This window comes from Syngnathus scovelli, chromosome 17, assembly GCF_024217435.2.
Source record: "Syngnathus scovelli strain Florida chromosome 17, RoL_Ssco_1.2, whole genome shotgun sequence".
NCBI classification, from domain to species: Eukaryota; Metazoa; Chordata; class Actinopteri; order Syngnathiformes; family Syngnathidae; genus Syngnathus; species Syngnathus scovelli.
The window spans coordinates 9,874,167-9,893,084 of record NC_090863.1 but is presented as its reverse complement, the minus strand read 5'-3'; the positions used below and the strand labels follow the sequence as shown (position 1 = coordinate 9,893,084).

At 38.0% G+C, this 18,918-nt stretch overlaps 1 protein-coding gene across 2 annotated transcripts; it reads left to right on the top strand.

Annotated features, from left to right (window-relative positions):
- The first annotated feature begins 4,523 nt into the window (after positions 1-4,523).
- LOC125984476 (solute carrier family 12 member 7) lies at positions 4,524-18,918 on the top strand. Of its 2 annotated transcripts, XM_049746362.2 has the most exons (26): positions 4,524-4,665; positions 6,511-6,599; positions 6,788-6,913; positions 9,039-9,185; positions 9,785-9,839; positions 10,278-10,408; positions 10,470-10,606; positions 10,676-10,780; positions 11,860-12,071; positions 12,144-12,311; positions 12,402-12,500; positions 12,717-12,774; positions 12,893-13,067; positions 13,240-13,358; positions 13,587-13,685; positions 13,817-13,936; positions 14,007-14,111; positions 14,748-14,916; positions 15,274-15,469; positions 15,531-15,700; positions 15,786-15,917; positions 16,166-16,273; positions 16,352-16,521; positions 16,768-16,782; positions 17,064-17,197; positions 17,779-18,918. In XM_049746362.2, exons 1-26 carry the CDS (start codon positions 4,524-4,526, stop codon positions 17,868-17,870), a joined length of 3,273 nt encoding a protein of 1,090 aa, XP_049602319.1. In that variant the 3' UTR covers positions 17,871-18,918. The 2 variants fall into 2 exon arrangements, with proteins under 2 accessions (XP_049602319.1, XP_049602320.1); XM_049746363.2 differs by lacking the exon at positions 16,768-16,782.

Genomic DNA, 18,918 nt, shown 5'->3' with positions numbered 1-18,918 from the left:
AACCACTTCTAATAACACTTGAGGCGCAAAACAAAACATTTATTTTCATTTAATTTTTATTATTAGCTTATCAAAGTAACTATTTTGTGTTAAAAAAATAACCTACTATCGAGTGAGTTATTTATCAGTATCACAAACTGATTAAAAGTATAAAGAGTTTTTGCGTGATTTGGTTTGATTGACTGCCATCCCTCACTTGCATGAGTTTGGGGAATTCAGCTCCTTGACCTTGATGTGTTTGAACTTGGCACAACATAACCTGACATGGCTGTAAGGGCCCCAAATGAGTTTGTAAACCGCACTACTCAGCAAAACGCCGCATATATTGAATACGTCAGTAAATCTGTGCCAGGGCCAAAACCTTCAAAATACTTGACCTCAAACCAAACGTAACTATATTTTATAATCACAGCTTTACCTGTCATGTCATGCATGATCCCTTAAAAATTGGTAGTTACTGGTCTGGAGCGTTCAACCCACAAGATTTAAATGCATTGAAATCTAAAGGGTCTTTTCATAGAATTTGAATTTATAGTCCTGGCTGTTATTTCGTGTCGGTTTAACAACACACTCCTGTGTTGCCACTTATAGTTATAAAACCTTTTTGATTGTGTGTGTCAGGGCAACATAGTAATTAGGGGGGGGTGATGAGATATGTTTCGAAATTCGAGCACAGCTGGACATGCCACACCAAAGGGCGTTTGTGTGTGTGCACTTTTGTTGATGAATGCGTAGTTCTGCATGTGTCTGGCATGTAAGGCACTTTCTAAATATGACTACGGTACGATCTCACGCTATTAAACTGGCTTCTTGGGTGGACACACACCATGCACACGGGTTGTGTGTGTGTGTGTTTTACGTGAGTAGTATAGCATGTGGTTCAGGCCACTCGTACCATAGATTTGGACAATGTTTTTTTTTTTACCCAGTTAGCAGCTGTGTTTACTTTGTGAAACATGGTCATTATTTTCCACAGCTTGGTTTTCGCTCGGATTAAATTTATTTATAACCATTTCAGTTTACTTTCTTATGGTCCATTTGACCACACACGCATACCTATTTTATATATACTATATATATACGTATATATGAGAGAGAAACAGAGAGAGAGAGAGAGAGAGACAGAGAGACATTGTTTGTCCATGCACTTGCCATAAACGGGGGCTGCCGCTTTTGACAGAGCTACGTCCCTTATGTACGTCAGGATTATTGTAAAACCTCTATTGCAGTTTTTTTTTTTTATTTAATTCACAGTTTTGCCCAATTGTAGGTCTTTTGGACTTCTTAAAGTTCTTTGCTAATGCAGCCTTAACCCATGAGATACACTGCAAAAATCAATAATGATTTTCAACAGAAATGTCAAGGTCTGGGATATGTAATTTTATATTAGTGCTCCCCTTTTTTTTTTAAGGAGTGGATATATTTGTACTTTATTGTAATTCATCAAATTACATAAACTGATTACAGATGATGTGTTAACTCGGCACACTATCATTAATATTTGTACCTTTTGAAACGTCCATTCATGAGTTGGCAAATCTCCTGTAGTGCTGTTTTGTTGGTAACCACATACAGAGCACCGGTGCCAGCAGAGTGTGGCAGAGGGTCACTTCATCCCACAGACTCATAAATTTCACAAACTCTCTCCTTACCCTCCACCTCTTGGCCCATTCATTGTAGAATCGCCATCAGAATTTTCCACATTTGCTAAAAATAGAAAGCAGACTCTGGGCCAAGCAGCCTTTGGTGCCCTTTAGTCGCTGCTGAATATAAACTCCAATTAGGAGACTACAGTGTATTGTATAAAACATGGGATTCATTGTTCTTATTATTGAGGCATAAACTGAATTGACGGACAAAGGACCGAAGGCTGTGGTGGAACAGCTCAACTCTGAGTTTTAGGTGGATTCTGAGTGAAACACATATAAAAAGATAAACATAAAAACAAAAGTTCTTGCCATAATATTGCGGTGGCACAGCACAGTGAGGGTATTTGTAATTTATCCTGTTTGATGACACAAGATACTAGCCAAACCGAAGCCCCACTGTGTGTTTGTGCAGCTATCTGGTTTTGGAAGAGGAGTCTGTAAACAGGTAAGAATTCTACAAATAGAATTAGGTCACTTAACAAGATGGTCTTGAGGGAGGGCAGCCTGTTCCCAGTGTGCGTCAGCACTGACCTTTTTACTGTTTGCTAAAGGGATTTTGACTTTACACTTTTTCTAATTTTCACTTCAGACGTATGAGTTGGAAAAGTCTTTGTAGCTCCATTCAGTCTATTTCGGAATGTCATACTGAGTTTTTGTAATTCAGCCAAGAATAAGTGCATGCAAACAATCAGAGACCTGCATCGATGAATTTGATTGACAGTTTTATTTTACAGTACCTGATACAATTCTATTTGATTACTTGTGATTGTTTTCACAGAACTTCTCTTTTTTTTATTAATTATTCTGGCAGGGAGCATTTGCTGAAACTTTTTGGGCAATCACCTTCCCACTGTTACTTGCTAAAAATAATAATCCTTCCTTAGAGTGACTGAGTGGATCAGTTTGGCAGTCATGTTGCATCCCTTATGTACCCACAGCACCATCTACTGACGTTGCATAGGAGGAATGAAGACTGCAGTATCATTTTTGATGTAGTCTAAAGCCGTGATTGTCAACCGGTGGTCCGCGGCCCTCTAGTGGTCGGTAGTGGTGTTGCAGGTGGTCCACGAAATTGGAAATGGAAAAAAAAAATTTTTTAACATTAAATTAAAACATTAATAAAGTTTTGATTATTAAAACATTTTTAAGAATAAAATTGATTTATTATTTGGAGTTAATTTATTTTCCAGCTAATTTTGTGAATCATTTGCCCATCCAAATGATGTCAAATGAAGCTGAGATTCACAAAATAGACATACAGATGTAAATAGCCTGTAGAGGTCTATCCTCTTTTGGTGCAAAATAAAATCATTTATGCTTGAATTATTTTTTTTCTAACAAAAGGTGCGCTGTCCCGAGTTTAACACATCTAGACTATACAACCGCTCACAATGATATACACGATGTGAGTAGGATGAAACCACACTACTTTCTCAGAAGTTAGGTGAGTAAATCATTACACCATCAGCGACACCCTGGTCATAAAGTTATCCATGAAATAGTTGGCGTCAGCAAGTTTACCTCATCTTGATCATATAATTCAAAGCACAAATCAAGTTTCGGGTCATGAGAGCGCAAATGAAGATGTTTCTGACAATTATTATTTAATTTATCTCCTAAAGGCAGTACAAGTGGTTATTATGCCTGACTTATCGTTTCTGAATTTGAATTTCGGCTCAAATCTTGGAGTTTGCATCTTCTCCCTATTTTCTCTGTTTTCCTCCTACATTCCAAACACATGCATGTTCGCCGTGCAGTCTTGGGTGTACCCTGACTCTTGCCAGTTGGAATAGACTGGCTCAAACTCATCTGCAAAAGAGAACAAGCAGTTAGAAAATGGCTTGCTGAGCTGTTTTATTCCCATGAATACATGCAGCACTCACAACAAAATGTGTCATTAGGAGTCATTAGGTCATTTGAATTGTGTAACATTAAGATAAAGAAGTTGACCTTGCATCATTCAATGATCACACTGTAAGGGAGTAATAGAAGAGGGGGAAAAAAAACACCTTTTACTGTTAGTGTAAAATTAGGACTTATTTTTAACCGGTATACTTTGGCAAGCAGTCTCTGAAACAAATACATATTTTTACAAATTAATAAGATTTAAAAGGTCATCACTGTTTTTGCTGCATTACTAGTTATCCCAGGCCTGGAAACTATTGTTATAAAAATAATTAAATCCCTACTGCTTCTTCATTAATGGCTGGCTATTGCACTATGGTTCAAGATGTGTTTTTTCTTTTTTTTTAAAATTTGATATCCTATGCGAGGGTGTGTTACCACTCTGCCCAGAAGTGTAACACCTCAGCTCTACCCATAATGCACTGTGGGAAAGGTAACACCCATTTTTTGACAAGTAGGAAATCCGAAGCAGACGCTCCCAGTCTGAGAAGAACTAGAAACAAAACCCAAAAGCCACAAGAAACGCAGATACTTGGCGGTTATATTTTCAAACTTTCATGTAAGTGTTAAGTTATTGCAGTTTTGGAGGCATATCTTTCCGTGACTTTTGATGTTGTTTTTTTTCCTCCATAAGAATTTTTTTTGTCTACCTTTTGGAATTTCAACCAAGGTGAGAGTGCAAGAAGTATGACAGAGGGCGGGGGAGGAGCTGCAGGATTGTTTGCAGACTGCGCTGTTCGTATGTTAAACAGTGTCACATGGGGAAGAAAGGGAGGGAAAACAACAAAAGAAGAGAGAAACAGATATATTTGGGCTTATCTCACGTGCAGGAAGACGCTGACATATTTGTGGAAATTAGATCACACGAACCAAAACAACAGACGTCACGTGGTTATGTGTAGATCGTTTTGTATCTCCAAGTTTCTTTAACACGACTTTTTACATTCTACAGGAAACTGTGGTGACAAGATGCCCACCAACTTCACTGTGGTGCCAGTGAATGATGAAGAGGGCAACAGTAATCAAGCAACTGGAGCTGACAAACCTGTCAGCCTCAATAATATTTTTCGGGATGAAGATAAGGAAAATAATTCAGACGGATCCCAGTCAGGTAGGGCTGCATGCATTTGTGTGTTATTGCCTCAGCAAAAGTGTTCTTAGACAAACAATCATACAGCAATAACTTCATGTTGTGACAGGCATGCTGACGTTTTAAATGCGTCAGGTTCAACTTGCTTAAACCTGCTGGCCATGCAAATGAACTATTGAACTGTGCGTAATAAGTTAACGCTGCAAGTTAACATATGGATGACATTCAAAAATCCGCTCCACAATTTAACAAACTCATTGAAATTTTTCTTAGGTGACTTGTTTGAATTTAAACGTTTACCTTGTTGATTGTGTTGAAATAAGTTGGTTATTAGTGAAAGTAGTTTCAGAAATGGACTGAAAAACGAAAATCAATTATAATAATAAAAAAAAAAAAGTAAACTAGTATAGTAAAGAATTTTCATTATCACTTACATTATCACTGATCATGAGTCATTGTGTCATATCATAGAAATGTTTCAAACAAAAACAACCCAAAAGTGTGCCCTCATGACTTTATAATCAGCACATTTAGCACAACAAAAGAGCTCAAGCCCACAATGCTGATTGGACAGGATGTCATAAAAATATATAAACAACAACATACCTGTATGTGCATTTTCCATTACCGGCTACTTTGACCAGGATGTGAAACAATCCGGTTGTATTAAAATGTACATTCAACTCTTTGCCAGTCTTGCAAGCCATTTCTAAGCATGCCCATCTAAGAAAATACCAGAACGAAAACTCAACCCATGCGCAGTTAGACCTGCGCATTGCGCTAGAAAATATCACCCTAGGTTTCACTAGATCTGTTGCAGTCTCCCGAGATCTTCGAGCACATGACTTCAAGCATGATGGCGGTGTGACGACTGTGCCACTTTTGAAAAAAAATTCAAGAGAAAGGTCATTTTTATGCAACTTAGGAGGTCCCAATGTCATTACACAATAGAAGTAACCAAAAAGCTACATTTTGTTATATGTAAATTCCATCCTCCCTTGTTAATTTATATATAGGTGAGATTAGGGTCACAATTGAGCTAGACCAGTCAGGACTACTTAATATCAGGGCACGCATAGACCAGAGATAACTTAACGCAGAAAAACATGCAAGCATGAGGAGAGAGCATGCAAACCCCACCGAAGAGGATTTCATACCTGGAATGTGGGACCTCTTGATTATGAGGAAGGAGTATGCTAACCACCTTGCACTTGAATATGTATCTTCCACAATTTCGGACCGGAAAAAAAAGTTGTTCCGATCAATAACTAACCCTCCATGGGATTTAAATGTTCTGCAAAGTAGTGCACACAGGCTGGACAGTTATTCTGACAAGCAGTTGCATCCTCTACTGTGGCCTAATGAAGGGCAATGGTTTCTGCAAGGCATTTCATGATCTGGAGACAACAGTGCAATTTAGTGTGATAATGTACCGTAACAAACATCTGACATAACAACAGTCATGCCCACTGCAACATTTGTCTGGCCTTTGGATGGTTTTTTTTTTCACCCCCCCACAGTTGAATAACTATTCTGTTACAATGTGGAAACGTATCAGATAATGTAAATTAATGCAAATGTTTGGAATAAGAGCAGTATTTCTTAAGGTGGTGTATTTTTAGAAGAGGCTTGTTTGATTGCATTTCAATTTTAATTCACTGGGGAAAGATGATTTGAGGTACGATATGCGAGTGTGGTCACGGAACAAATTAAATTCGTATCTCAAGGTACCAGATTTTTTTATTTTTTTTTATCTGCACATACCGTTCCATTAATTTGCATCTATTGTGTTTTTTTATTATTATTATTATTATTTTTTGTATTATTTTATTTTTCTTTTTTTTTTTTTTTAATAACTCCCTTTAGGCGATGACGTCCAAAGGGAGTCACACCCATTCATCAACTCAGACCATGACATCGAACAGTATGATGGCAAAAACATGGCCTTATTTGAGGTAAGGCTTAACAAATATGTTATTTCCGCATGTGCGATTCCATGTTTAAGACAAATTAATTATGTTGAAGATGTCTGCTAATATGCTTCCACTATCACTGGGGGCTCATTTGGTTCCAGATATTTGTAGTAAAAAAATAAACAGCAAAATGGTTTCTAATATCCATTTTGTTCTATTCTCCTTTATAGGAAGAAATGGACCGCAACCCTATGGTGTCATCTCTTCTAAACAAGCTAGCCAACTACACCAACCTCACCCAAGGTGTTTGGGAGCATGAGGAGGCTGAAGATGGAGTTAGGAGGGTCGCCACCATGGTATGAACTTTCTTAATCCACCTTGATAACTTGCAATGGAAAAGTTGCTTCCTTAGTTCAGTTTGATAGCAGGTCACTCGGGTTTCTTAAAGAATGATCTTCCTTTGAAAATTTGATCCTATTTAGTTTAGATCTTACTTACGCCCATTTGTTGAATTTGTTTCTTTGTAATATGAGAAGAAACAGCAGCACATCTGATCAAATACAAGTAGTTGTCTATATAAAATAAATAATTAATCAAATGTCAAAATGGTTTTGGGGGCATACTGGAAATTAGACAAACACATTTTTGTCAGCGACCTACTTTGTAGTGCAGATCAAATCTCTTCCATTCCTTTTTCCTCGTCTAACTAACTGGTAACATTTTCTTTTTATTCAGTAAATTGTATGTGACGTGCGTAAATGCAAGTTGAGGTAAAATTGGGATCATTGTAAATACATTTTTATTTTATTTTTTTATTCTTTACATTTTTTCTAAATAGCATCTGTGTGAATTATCTGGAGTGGCTAGAAGAAAGAACACTGAAAAGGGAAGAGCTACTTTGTGAATTGGCCTTAAGTGGTCTTGCTAAATCCCTCCTCCTGAGTGACAGCATTGCTTTTTCTTTGCTAGTCTTGAGATCTTAGGCTCGGTACTCAAAAATAGGACAGAGCAATGCAAACCGACTGCAGGGAAGGAAGTAAAGCGAGAGCTTAACCGCAAAAGAAGAGATGTGGGACTTTTGGAAGTCTACATCGGGGCCTTTACAGCATGTTGACAAACAACTCAAAGCCATGGAGAAAGTGCAGAACAGCATTATTATGACGACTCAAAAAATGGTATGTACAACATGTTGGTTTTTATTCAGGAGCGAGAGGTGTTTCCGCATTTGACGCATACTGCCGCTTTTATGTTGCCTCTTCGGTGATATTGAAATGCAAAGGGTTCATGCAATGATACAAATCGGTTTGCACTTTGACCCCAATGTACATATATTTTGATTACATCCTGTTGTGGTGTGTCCAAAAACCACCACACATGACCAGTAATGCATTTTTTAAATAGCATTTTTTTTCATAATAATAATAATCATTATTATTATTATCATAATAATAATAATAATAATAATTATTATTATTTCGTCGCTTAGTCCGGCTAGCTCTCGCCTCAAGGGTTGCGCTGGCACTGCGGGGATGTTTTGAATCGGTTCGCTAAAATCCAAGCTAATCAAAAGCGTAATAGTAATAATAGTAATTATTTTATTAATTTTAATATTTTAATAGTAATTATTATAATAGTAATAATAATAATAATTATTATTATTATTGCTACATTTAGGTATTGTTCTGTGACTAAATGAAATTTTGATAACCTATTAATCTAACAATTAATTCAAAAATGAATAACATAACTTTGTTGTAAAGTACATTATATTATATTTCTTAATTAAAATCTACTCGTTTTCTCGCATTCCTAAGCAGAAAACTTGGTTCGGTGGTTGAATGCTTGAATTATGTCTGACTTGTCAGTGTTATAAAGCAGGATTCAGTTTGAAATTCCTCACTCCTGTTCAACGTGGTAATTCACAGGGAGGTCACTAATACTTGAATGTGTCTTCATTGAAGTAATTCATCATTATTTGCTGTGATCATTTTGTTGTTGACATCATTGAAGTGGAGTGAGCCGCTTCTCCCGTGTACACGACAGTGTGAAGCTTAATTTGTTAAGAGTAAATTTTGTCTTCTCAGTTAATAACATTTTTCTCAGACAATTTTGGGGGCTGGCATCTGCACTTTTTGGCAAATAAAAAAATTGCTATTAATTTTCTGGTGTAGCATTTATTTTGGCGACCTTCTCGCTGCCTTTTTTAGGTTCTTGAGACGGTCGGTCTATGAAAGTGACTGAAATAGAACATGGGCATGTTGTGCCATTATTTTTTTTTTTTTATATCTTTAAATACCTGGAAGTATAAGCTATCTTGTCGATTACTGTATCGTATTAATCTGCGGTTCCATCGGAATGTTGAAAAAAAATGGATGCAATATACAGTAATCTGTACATTAAACAGATGAAGAGGAAGAGTACACCTAAGGTGGAAAAAGCTAAATGTGTACTGAAATGTCCATCTTTCTCTCGTTTTTCAAGGTTCCCCAGATGGGAACGTTTATCGGGGTGTACCTGCCCTGCATGCAAAACATTCTGGGTGTGATCCTTTTCTTGCGTCTCACCTGGATGGTCGGAACAGCAGGAATCCTCGGATCCTTGGCCATTGTGTCCATGTGTTGCATTTGCGTGAGTAATTTAAAACTTAGAAACAATTCGGACAAGTAGTATGCGTTGTCAAGAAATTGAAATGTTCAACGATGATTGATATTTTCATTGATTTATTTAGGGAATTCAATTGAAGTTTTAAGGGTTCAAGAGAAAAAGCATTGTATTGTTTTGATTTACTTCAGTAAGTATGTCAGTAGCTCTAGGAAGCTAGACAGGGAGATCATTGTTCATCAATACTCATGTGATGTGAATAATTTGCACTCCACTCTCCTCCAATGTTTACCCACTCATATGCTTCAACCGTTATGTAACAAGTATAATAAAAGTGAATAAAATTAAAATGCATTACAAATAGCTTTGAAAATAGAATCCAATTTCCAAGTGTCGGAGATGAAAGCACTATATTGGATTTTGTGAGCCATCTGCTGTTTCGTAATACTTGCAGGTCCAAGTTTAAATACTCACACTGCTTCTTTTGACGCACTCAACTGAATTAATAGGGCACAAAAAGCCCCACTGTAACAAAGCGTAAATACAAATAAAAAGGAAGCCTACGGCAAAATTGACGTCATGAAAATATTCCCAGTCAACCTAACTGTTTTTTTTTTTCTCTGCAGACATTGCTCACAGCTATATCGATGAGCGCCATAGCAACAAATGGTGTTGTACCAGGTAAATGACAGTTTTTATCGAATTTTACCAAAATTGCTGTAACAAATTTTTATTTCCTAATATAATGTTAAAAGAATGACATCACAATGCATACAGTGATAATTAAATTATGTTTATAGTTTATATTTTTATACACACACGGGATTCTTCATTTTGGCACTACTTCTAGGAAATTAATGTCCAAATCATGTGGTTTTGGTATAAAAATTGAGCAATAATAAAAAAAAAAAAGTCTAAAAAACTAGGGCATATGAAATCCAAGGTTCCACTGTATTATAATTTTTAGCCATTCGATCAGTGTGGTTTTCGTGATATTTGTTATCCAAAATTTCCTATCCAAAATATTCAAATGTTTTTTTTCTTCAACCTGACTGTCGCAATGCAAAACAAAGTCTTTTGAGTTTGCTGAAATCTAACCAGGATAAAGTTTCTCTAAAGCGGGCGGCTCCTACTACATGATCTCCAGATCACTGGGACCAGAGTTTGGTGGAGCAGTTGGTCTCTGTTTCTACCTCGGGACCACCTTTGCCGGATCCTTGTACATACTCGGCACCATTGAGATTCTGCTGGTATGTGGCAACAGTGATGCTTGCAAGGACTGTTTAACTCATCCATACTCTCCATTGCCAGACATATATTGTTCCGACAGCAACACTGTTTGAGGCTACAAGTATAGAAAGTGAAGGAACAGCTGCCCTCAACAATATGCGTGTCTACGGAACTTGTTGCCTGCTTCTGATGGCACTTATTGTGTTTGTTGGGGTTAAGTATGTATCCGCAATGGTGCAAACCATGTGGACATATTAGACTCTCATATTTTGCACTCTTGTGCGCAGGTATGTGAACAAACTGGCTCTGGTGTTTTTGGCTTGCGTCATGCTCTCCATCCTGGCCACCTATGCAGGAGTCATCAAGTCGGCCATTGAGCCGCCGGAGTTTACGTAAGTAATAGCAGATAGTGAACGATTCTTCAAAAACAGTCTTTTCAATTTATTGCCACACCCACTTGACGTTTACTGTCTAACGAACTTAAAAGCAAAAATAACTACCGTAATTTCCGGACTAAAGCCGCACCGGACTATAAGGCGCACCAGCTAAAATTCAGGGATATTTCAGTTTTTTTTCTTACATAAGCCGCACCGGACTATAAGCCGCACGTGCACATGAGTTTTTTACAAAGAAAGACAGTACACAGAAAGCCGTAAAAATCCCTAAATACGCCGCGCCGCCATTTAAGCCTCAGGGTTCAAAGTAACCTTCTGAATAAAATGCATTAAAAGTTCACATTCATTACAACTTGTTTTTGGTGAGCAAAATGTCAGAAGAATTGAATTTAAATGCTGATTGATTGGGTTTCAATACAATGCAGATGGTCCAAACCGTGCCACTGCTTTGTGTAATCTCTGAGTCACATGGCAGAGTAAGAGAAAGGGTTTAGAGCCCTTTGACGCAGGTAACCTAGTGTGCATTCCTACTAAAGCTCATAATAGTCACAAACAACACAGCCAGAATAAGCAGCAGCCATAGTAGTGTTTTAAAATAGTATTTTTGTTGTTGTTTTTTTTTCTTCAAGATACCGCACAATAGTGGTCCACAGCCTTTTTACGAGTGTATAAAAGTGATCAAGTCATCACAAAAATCACGAAAAATATCTTATATAAGCCGCACCTGACTATAAGCCGCAGGGTTCAAAATTTGGGAAAAAAGTAGTTAATTGAGGAATTCCTGGAGTACCAACCAGTGGAATTAATTTATTGCAAAGATATATAAAATATAAACTCAGCCGGGGTTTTTTAGACCCATGTTGTCCATCAAAGGGTTAAAACAGCCACAAAGTCGGCAAGTTTAATGCTAACACATAATATGGAAACGCCATAGATAAGCTAACAAATAGTAGCAGCGTCGCAATGTCAACACGTGCGTAGCTATGAGTAACCAAAATCAAGTTAGCTGTTTATTGTGCATCTGTGTCACAGTCCAATGTCTAACTAGTGGTTTGTGTCTGTTGTTTATGGTTTAGTGTGTGTCTTCTGGGAAACCGTTCTCTGAAGAACGACAAGTTTGAAGTGTGTGCAAAGACTATGATAGTGGACAACCAGACTTTGACCACCGATCTCTGGAAACTTTTCTGTAACAGTGAACATCTCAACGCCACCTGTGATGATTATTTCAGTTTAAATAATGTTACAGAGATTCCGGCTATTCCCGGGATCTTGAGCGGGGTTCTGAAAGGTGAGAATTATCCAGTTTCAATTCTTTAATTCCCAGTAGATTTTCAATAATGGTTGTCTTGTTGTGAATCAGACAATCTATGGGGTGACTATGGTCCAGCCCATATGGTTTTAGAAAAGAAAAATCAGGATTCTGTACCAGCTCAAGACACATCCGGAGATATTTACAAACCCTACGTCTTCAATGACATTGCCACCTACTTCACGCTGCTGGTGGGAATATATTTCCCTTCAGTTACAGGTGACTACTGTGATATTGCAAGAAAAGCCCTTACATAAAATATGTTCCATTACATGCAATTAAATATTTTGATTTTTGTCTTGATTTCAGGTATAATGGCTGGCTCAAACAGATCTGGTGATCTCAGAGATGCCCAGAGGTCAATACCGATTGGAACGATAATGGCTATTGTCACCACGTCTTTCTTATGTATCCTTATAAATCAAAATTTCAAGCCTAGACATTATTTTTTTTTTAAATCATCATAATAGTCACGCGAATAGTCATATGGTCAGGCGAGAGTCCGGAAAGAATTGAATTGAATTTATATTATCATGCCAAAGATATTTCCGGCTGAATCTGACAAGGATAATGTACAGCATATATTTTGTATTGTCAAGATATTTATCTTAATTTCATCATCAGACATTTCCTGTGTGCTATTTTTTGGTGCATGTATAGAGGGAGTGGTGCTGAGGGACAAGTAAGTAGTTCCTTACGACCTGTTTAATATTAGATTTACAACATGTACATTCAAACTATAACTATCTACATCCCGGCCGACAACTTTAAATTCATAACCTCAACTGTGTTTGTTTCAGGTTTGGCGACTCAGTCAAGAAAAACCCAGTAATTGGAATCCTGGCTTGGCCATCACCTTGGGTTATTGTGATTGGATCATTTTTTTCCTGTTGTGGGGCTGGGCTTCAAAGTCTAACTGGAGCCCCCCGGCTACTTCAGGCCATCGCTCGTGATGGGATCGTACCATTCTTGCAGGTCAGCGCTGTCCGTTTGAATAGATACCATTGGCTGGCGGCTAGTCCAAGGTGTATCCCACATCAAGTTCTCCTAAATTATCGCTATGAGAATTAAAAAATCCTGCTTATATTTTTATATTCAAGAAGAGTATCTCATGAATATTCTCTTTTTTTTTGTGTGTCTTTCTCAGATATTTGGTCACGGCAAATCTAATGGCGAACCCACTTGGGCTCTGTTGCTGACTGTTGGAATCTGTGAAATAGGAATACTCATTGCCTCGTTGGATGCCGTGGCTCCCATTCTCTCAATGTTCGTGCAATATTTTTATAGACACATTGAGATCAAATACATCAAATCTTTAATTAGATAATCACGCTACAGTGCCGAATAGATTACTCAAGTTGTGGCATTCAAAACGGAGCATTATTACAGTGAGAAAATGGCTGTATGGCTCAAACTTAAATTGTTAAATGTCAATGACAGACTTTTTTTTTTTTTATTATATCTCTTTCTTATTGTTTCACTGCATATCCACAGGTTCTTTCTTATGTGCTATCTGTTTGTAAACCTTGCCTGTGCTGTCCAGACTTTGCTCCGAACACCCAACTGGAGGCCTCGCTTCAAATTCTATCACTGGTGAGCAGATTTCGTAACTTCTCCACTTAGTCCTTGTGATATACAAATGACTTAATTATAATGTCAAACTCTGGAATGTGTAAAAAAAGAAAAAAGTAAATACTGTTTTTGTTTTTCCCTCTGTCCTCCAGGACTTTGTCTTTCTTAGGAATGAGTCTGTGTTTGTCTCTCATGTTTATCTCCTCCTGGTACTATGCCCTGGTTGCCATGGTGATAGCCGGTTGCATCTACAAGTACATTGAGTACAGAGGGTGAGTTCAGGTTAGGTTGACCTCTTAAAAAAAAAGTTCCTGTCCTTGACATGAACCAATTTGTGCCCAGGGCAGAGAAGGAGTGGGGAGATGGTCTACGAGGTTTGTCTTTAAATGCAGCACGTTTTGCCCTAACTCATCTTGAGGAATCACCACCACATACCAAAAACTGGAGGTGAGTTCTTTGTTTTGTATTGTAGCGACTAACCTGACAACCATCGGTTAATACCACCACTATCATTTTGTAATCAGATAAGTCATCAATAGTATTGAAACAATAAATATACAGTAACAGCACCCATATTTTTAGGGTCATTGAAGACTTTTTCTTTTATTATAGTGCCGTATTTTCCGCACTATAAGGCGCACCGGATTATAAGGCGCATAGAATAAATAACTCGACGTTGCTCAAACGTTAATGCAATCACAATATAGTAACACTCGAAATAGTGAAAACAATAACAATATATCAATAACTCAACGTTGCTTAAACGTTAATATCACACAACACACAAAATAAACACGTAAAGCTTACTTTAATAAATTAGTCCTCATCCACGAGTCCATATTGGTCCATATATAAGGCGCACCGGATTATAAGGTGCACTGTCGGCTTTTGAGAAAATTGGAGGTTTTTTAGGTGCACCTTATAGTGCGGAAAATACGGTAATGTAAATAACGACATACCAGTAGTACAATGCACAAAACTATCATCTGAGCAATGCAATCAAAAATATGCTGTACTTCTAGTGAATGATCAATAAGCTTGTTTTAATAAACATTCTTTTTTTTTTTTCTTTCATGCCCTCAGGCCCCAGCTATTAGTGTTGTGCAAGTTGGACTCGCAGCTGTCGGTGAAACATCCGCGCCTCCTGTCTTTCACCACACAGCTCAAAGCAGGAAAAGGGCTCACCATCGTCTGTTCTGTTCTGGAGGGAACCTACATGACACGAGGGACTGATGCCAAGACCGGAGAGCAGGTTTGACTATTTGATGGGTTTTGACCCATTGGCAGGGTGCAGTGTGATCCTGCATTCCAGCCTGTTGATTCTCCGCTGTGCAGCGATGCACAGCCCAAATTAATGAATGCATGTAGACAAAACATAAGAGATGGTTCTGGGTCAATCACACCTTAGCAACAAGGATTGCACAATCATCATTCTGATACATCTTATCTGCCTGCTGAAATCTAGCTCAAAAGTGAACTCAAGCAAATAAATCCACGTTTTATAAATGATTAGAATTAACCCTTGTTTTAAATTGGTCATTGTTTTTTATGTTTTTTTTGGATGGGTTGAAACAATTCAATTTACAACCTTTCCATTTCCAACCTGCAGAACCTGAAAGCCGTCATGGCCGCAGAACGGACTAAAGGTTTCTCCCATGTAGTCGTGTCCTCCAACCTGCGCGATGGTTTTTCTCTGCTCATTCAGTCAGCAGGACTGGGAGGAATGAAGCACAATGCGGTTTTGATGGCTTGGCCAGCAGGCTGGAAACAGGCTCGAGACTCCTCCGCAAGGAGGAACTTTATCGGTGAGCTTGAAAGTAACTTTTCTTTTCTGCTCAATCATTTAAACTTTATCTTTAACTTCAGAGACCGTGAGGGAGACAACAGAGGCCCAGCAGGCTCTGCTGGTTGCTAAGAACATCGACCACTTTCCAGAAAACCAGGAGCGACTCAAGGAAGGTACCATTGATGTTTGGTGGATTGTCCATGATGGTGGACTGCTTATGCTGCTGCCATTTTTGATCAATCAGCACAAGGTTTGCATTTTTCCTTATAGTATATAGTCTTTATATGTATATCGTAGCTCACAACTGAAATTAACCAGCATGTCTCCTACGCTAGGTGTGGAGGAAGTGTAAAATGCGCATATTCACGGTGGCACAGATGGATGACAATTCAATCCAGATGAAGAAAGATCTCCAGATGTTCCTGTATCAGTTACGTCTGGATGCAGTGGTAGAGGTAGTTGAGATGGTGAGTGATATTTCAGTCATTGTGATGGTCTCATCTGTTAAAGGGACAGTGTGTAAAATGTTTTGATGTTTTTTAAAAATGTACATTCATTTTAAAATGCCACTATTAATTTCAGTAATATCACTTGTGATGACATCTTGCTCGCTTGAAATTGCACACACTATGAACTGAGGCCGTTGCATTTTTGTAAATCACCACTAGATGGCGAAAAATATGCACACTGTCACTTTAATAAAATTTCGTCCCAGCACGACAGTGACATCTCAGCTTTCACCTATGAGAAGACACTGGTGATGGAGCAGAGATCTCAAATGCTGAAACAAATGCAGTTGTCCCGCACCGAACGGGAGAGAGAGGTACACTGACCTGTGCAAAATATCAAAGTAAAAATAGCTTGCGACATGCACACTAATATATATATATATATTTTTAAGGCCCAACTGATCCATGATCGGAATACAGCGTCTCATTTTACAAAAGAAGACAAAGCTTCAACGGACAAACCTGATCGTGTCCACATGACCTGGACTAAGGACAAACTCATTAATGAGAGAAATAAACAGAGGGAAGGAATGGTTGTAAAAGATATGTTTAACATGAAACCGTAAGTACGCTGCCAGACAAATTCACGTTTAATATTTGTATTACATCGTTTTTTTTAACATTGTTATAATTCACACATTTGACAAATGTAGCCTCCATCAATAGTTTTACATTAAGTCCATTTGTGTCGATAGAATCTAACTTCATTAGTATGTTGTCTGACAATTTAGATCAAGCATTTTACCGCCTTCCTTCATTAATGTTGTCTTCCTACCTCCACCCCCGCGTCCCCCCCCCCCCTCTTCAGTGAGTGGGAGAATCTGTAAGTGGTTTTGCATTCAACTTTGCTTAACTGACATGCGCATGACGGCTGTACTCTAGTAAATGCATGTGCATGATAATCTTCCTGTCAAAATGCAATCGCAATGGGTGAAATAATGACATGTTAAAATCCCTCATTCCATCTGATTTTATCAGCATGATTCTCCTAAGTTTTCCAAAGAGGGTATTTGCCTTATTTGACTTCTTAGATATAACGTAAGACTCTCGCCTGATATTGTCACACGTACCAACGTCTCTGATACTGTTCGTTTTGTAATCTAGCAACCAGTCCAACGTGAGAAGGATGCACACAGCTGTCAAACTGAATGAAGTGGTGGTTAAGAAATCGCAGGATTCACAGCTGGTCTTGCTAAACATGCCAGGCCCGCCGAAGAATAAAAAAGGGGATGAGAACTGTATCCTTTTTCTTTATATTTATTACCGTAATTTCCGGACTATAAGCCGCACCGGACTATAAGCCGCACCAGCTAAAATTCAGGGATATTTTTGTTTTTTTCTTACATAAGCCGCACCGGACTATAAGCCGCACGTGCACATGAGTTTTTTACAAAGAAACACAGTACACAGAAAGCTGTAAAAATCCATAAATACGCCGCGCCGCCATTTAAGCCTCAGGGTTCAAAGTAACGTTCTGAATAAAATGCATTAAAAGTTCACATTCATTACAACTTGTTTTTGGTGAGCAAAATGTCAGAAGAATTGAATTTAAATGCTGGTTTTTTTTGTTTTTTTTTCAAGATACCGCACGACAGTGGTCCACAGCCTTTTTACGAGTGTATAAAAGTGATCAAATCATCACAAAAATCACCCAAAAAATCTTATATAAGCCGCACCTGACTATAAGCCGCAGGGTTCAAAATTTTGGAAAAAAGTCACGGCTTATAGTCCGGAAATTACGGTATTTATATTATTGTGCCTGCAGTGAAGGGGACATCATAATTGTCACTGCGGTATTCCTTAAGAGACTGTCCACAAGATATGGAGTTTCTAGAAGTGCTCATGGAAGGACTGGATCGTGTCCTACTGGTTCGTGGAGGTGGTCGGGAGGTCATCACCATCTACTCTTAGTGCCAAGCGGTTCCGATGGAAGGAAAACCATGGAAGACCAATGTGAGGACAAACAAATCCATGGGCAATGTTGTTGGACATTGCAAGTCTTATCCGTGGCAGAGACTGGAAATTAGGAAAACTGACAAATTGAGGTCAGTGCATCATCTCAACGCCATTCCGTAGATGTTGAACCATCTATCTAGTGTGTAAACGGTAAGATTACGAACGCAAACTTCAATTCATTATGATTCCATGACACATGGAGGTAGCAAGTGCCACGTGCTTTCTATTTAATTAATTATTGCATTGTCAACTTAGTGATTTTTTTATTGAAAGTGTTGCCTGTGGAATTATGTTTTGTTTGCATAATATTGTATTGAAAGGAACAGATAAAGTAATAGTTTGACGGAAACTACAAACATAAAGATTGGTAGTACTATCATTTAACAACGACGGAATATGTCCTGTGTTCAGACCCGCACAACAGTTGTCGCTTTTAAACTTTTAATTTAAAGTGAGTTGGTTTGATTCAAACCAAATTAGTTGGTGTTGTGGTAGCAACGACATTGGCTTTAGTTTGTCAGTATTGTAAACTGGTTCATATCATTTGTATGTATTTGATATAGTATATATTATATACTATATATGTGTATGTGTTAAGAGAATGTGTGTGATTTGAGAAAAGATGTAAAAAGGGCTCTTGTCCATTCATTGTGTACGTTTCAAGCACTGAAAAGTTGTGATTTATTTTGTGTGCGTAATATGTAGCGACTTTGAATGGGCAATTTGGGTGAACTTCATGTGTTTTTTTTGCTTTGTATGTTGTCGATTCATGAAATGTGCCAATTAGAAATAGTCACATTTGAAATCGTTATAAAGTAGACCATTTTTACAACTGATTAGAACGAAGCTTGTCTGTATTTCTCAGAAATGAGTTAAATACAGGGAGCCACAATTTAGATTTGATTTGTGACTGTAGATGTCAATTAATTATTCCGATTGAAAATATTCGGCCTCTGTTGAGAACAAATAAGAACAATAAATGGAACCCCCAATTGTTAACCCA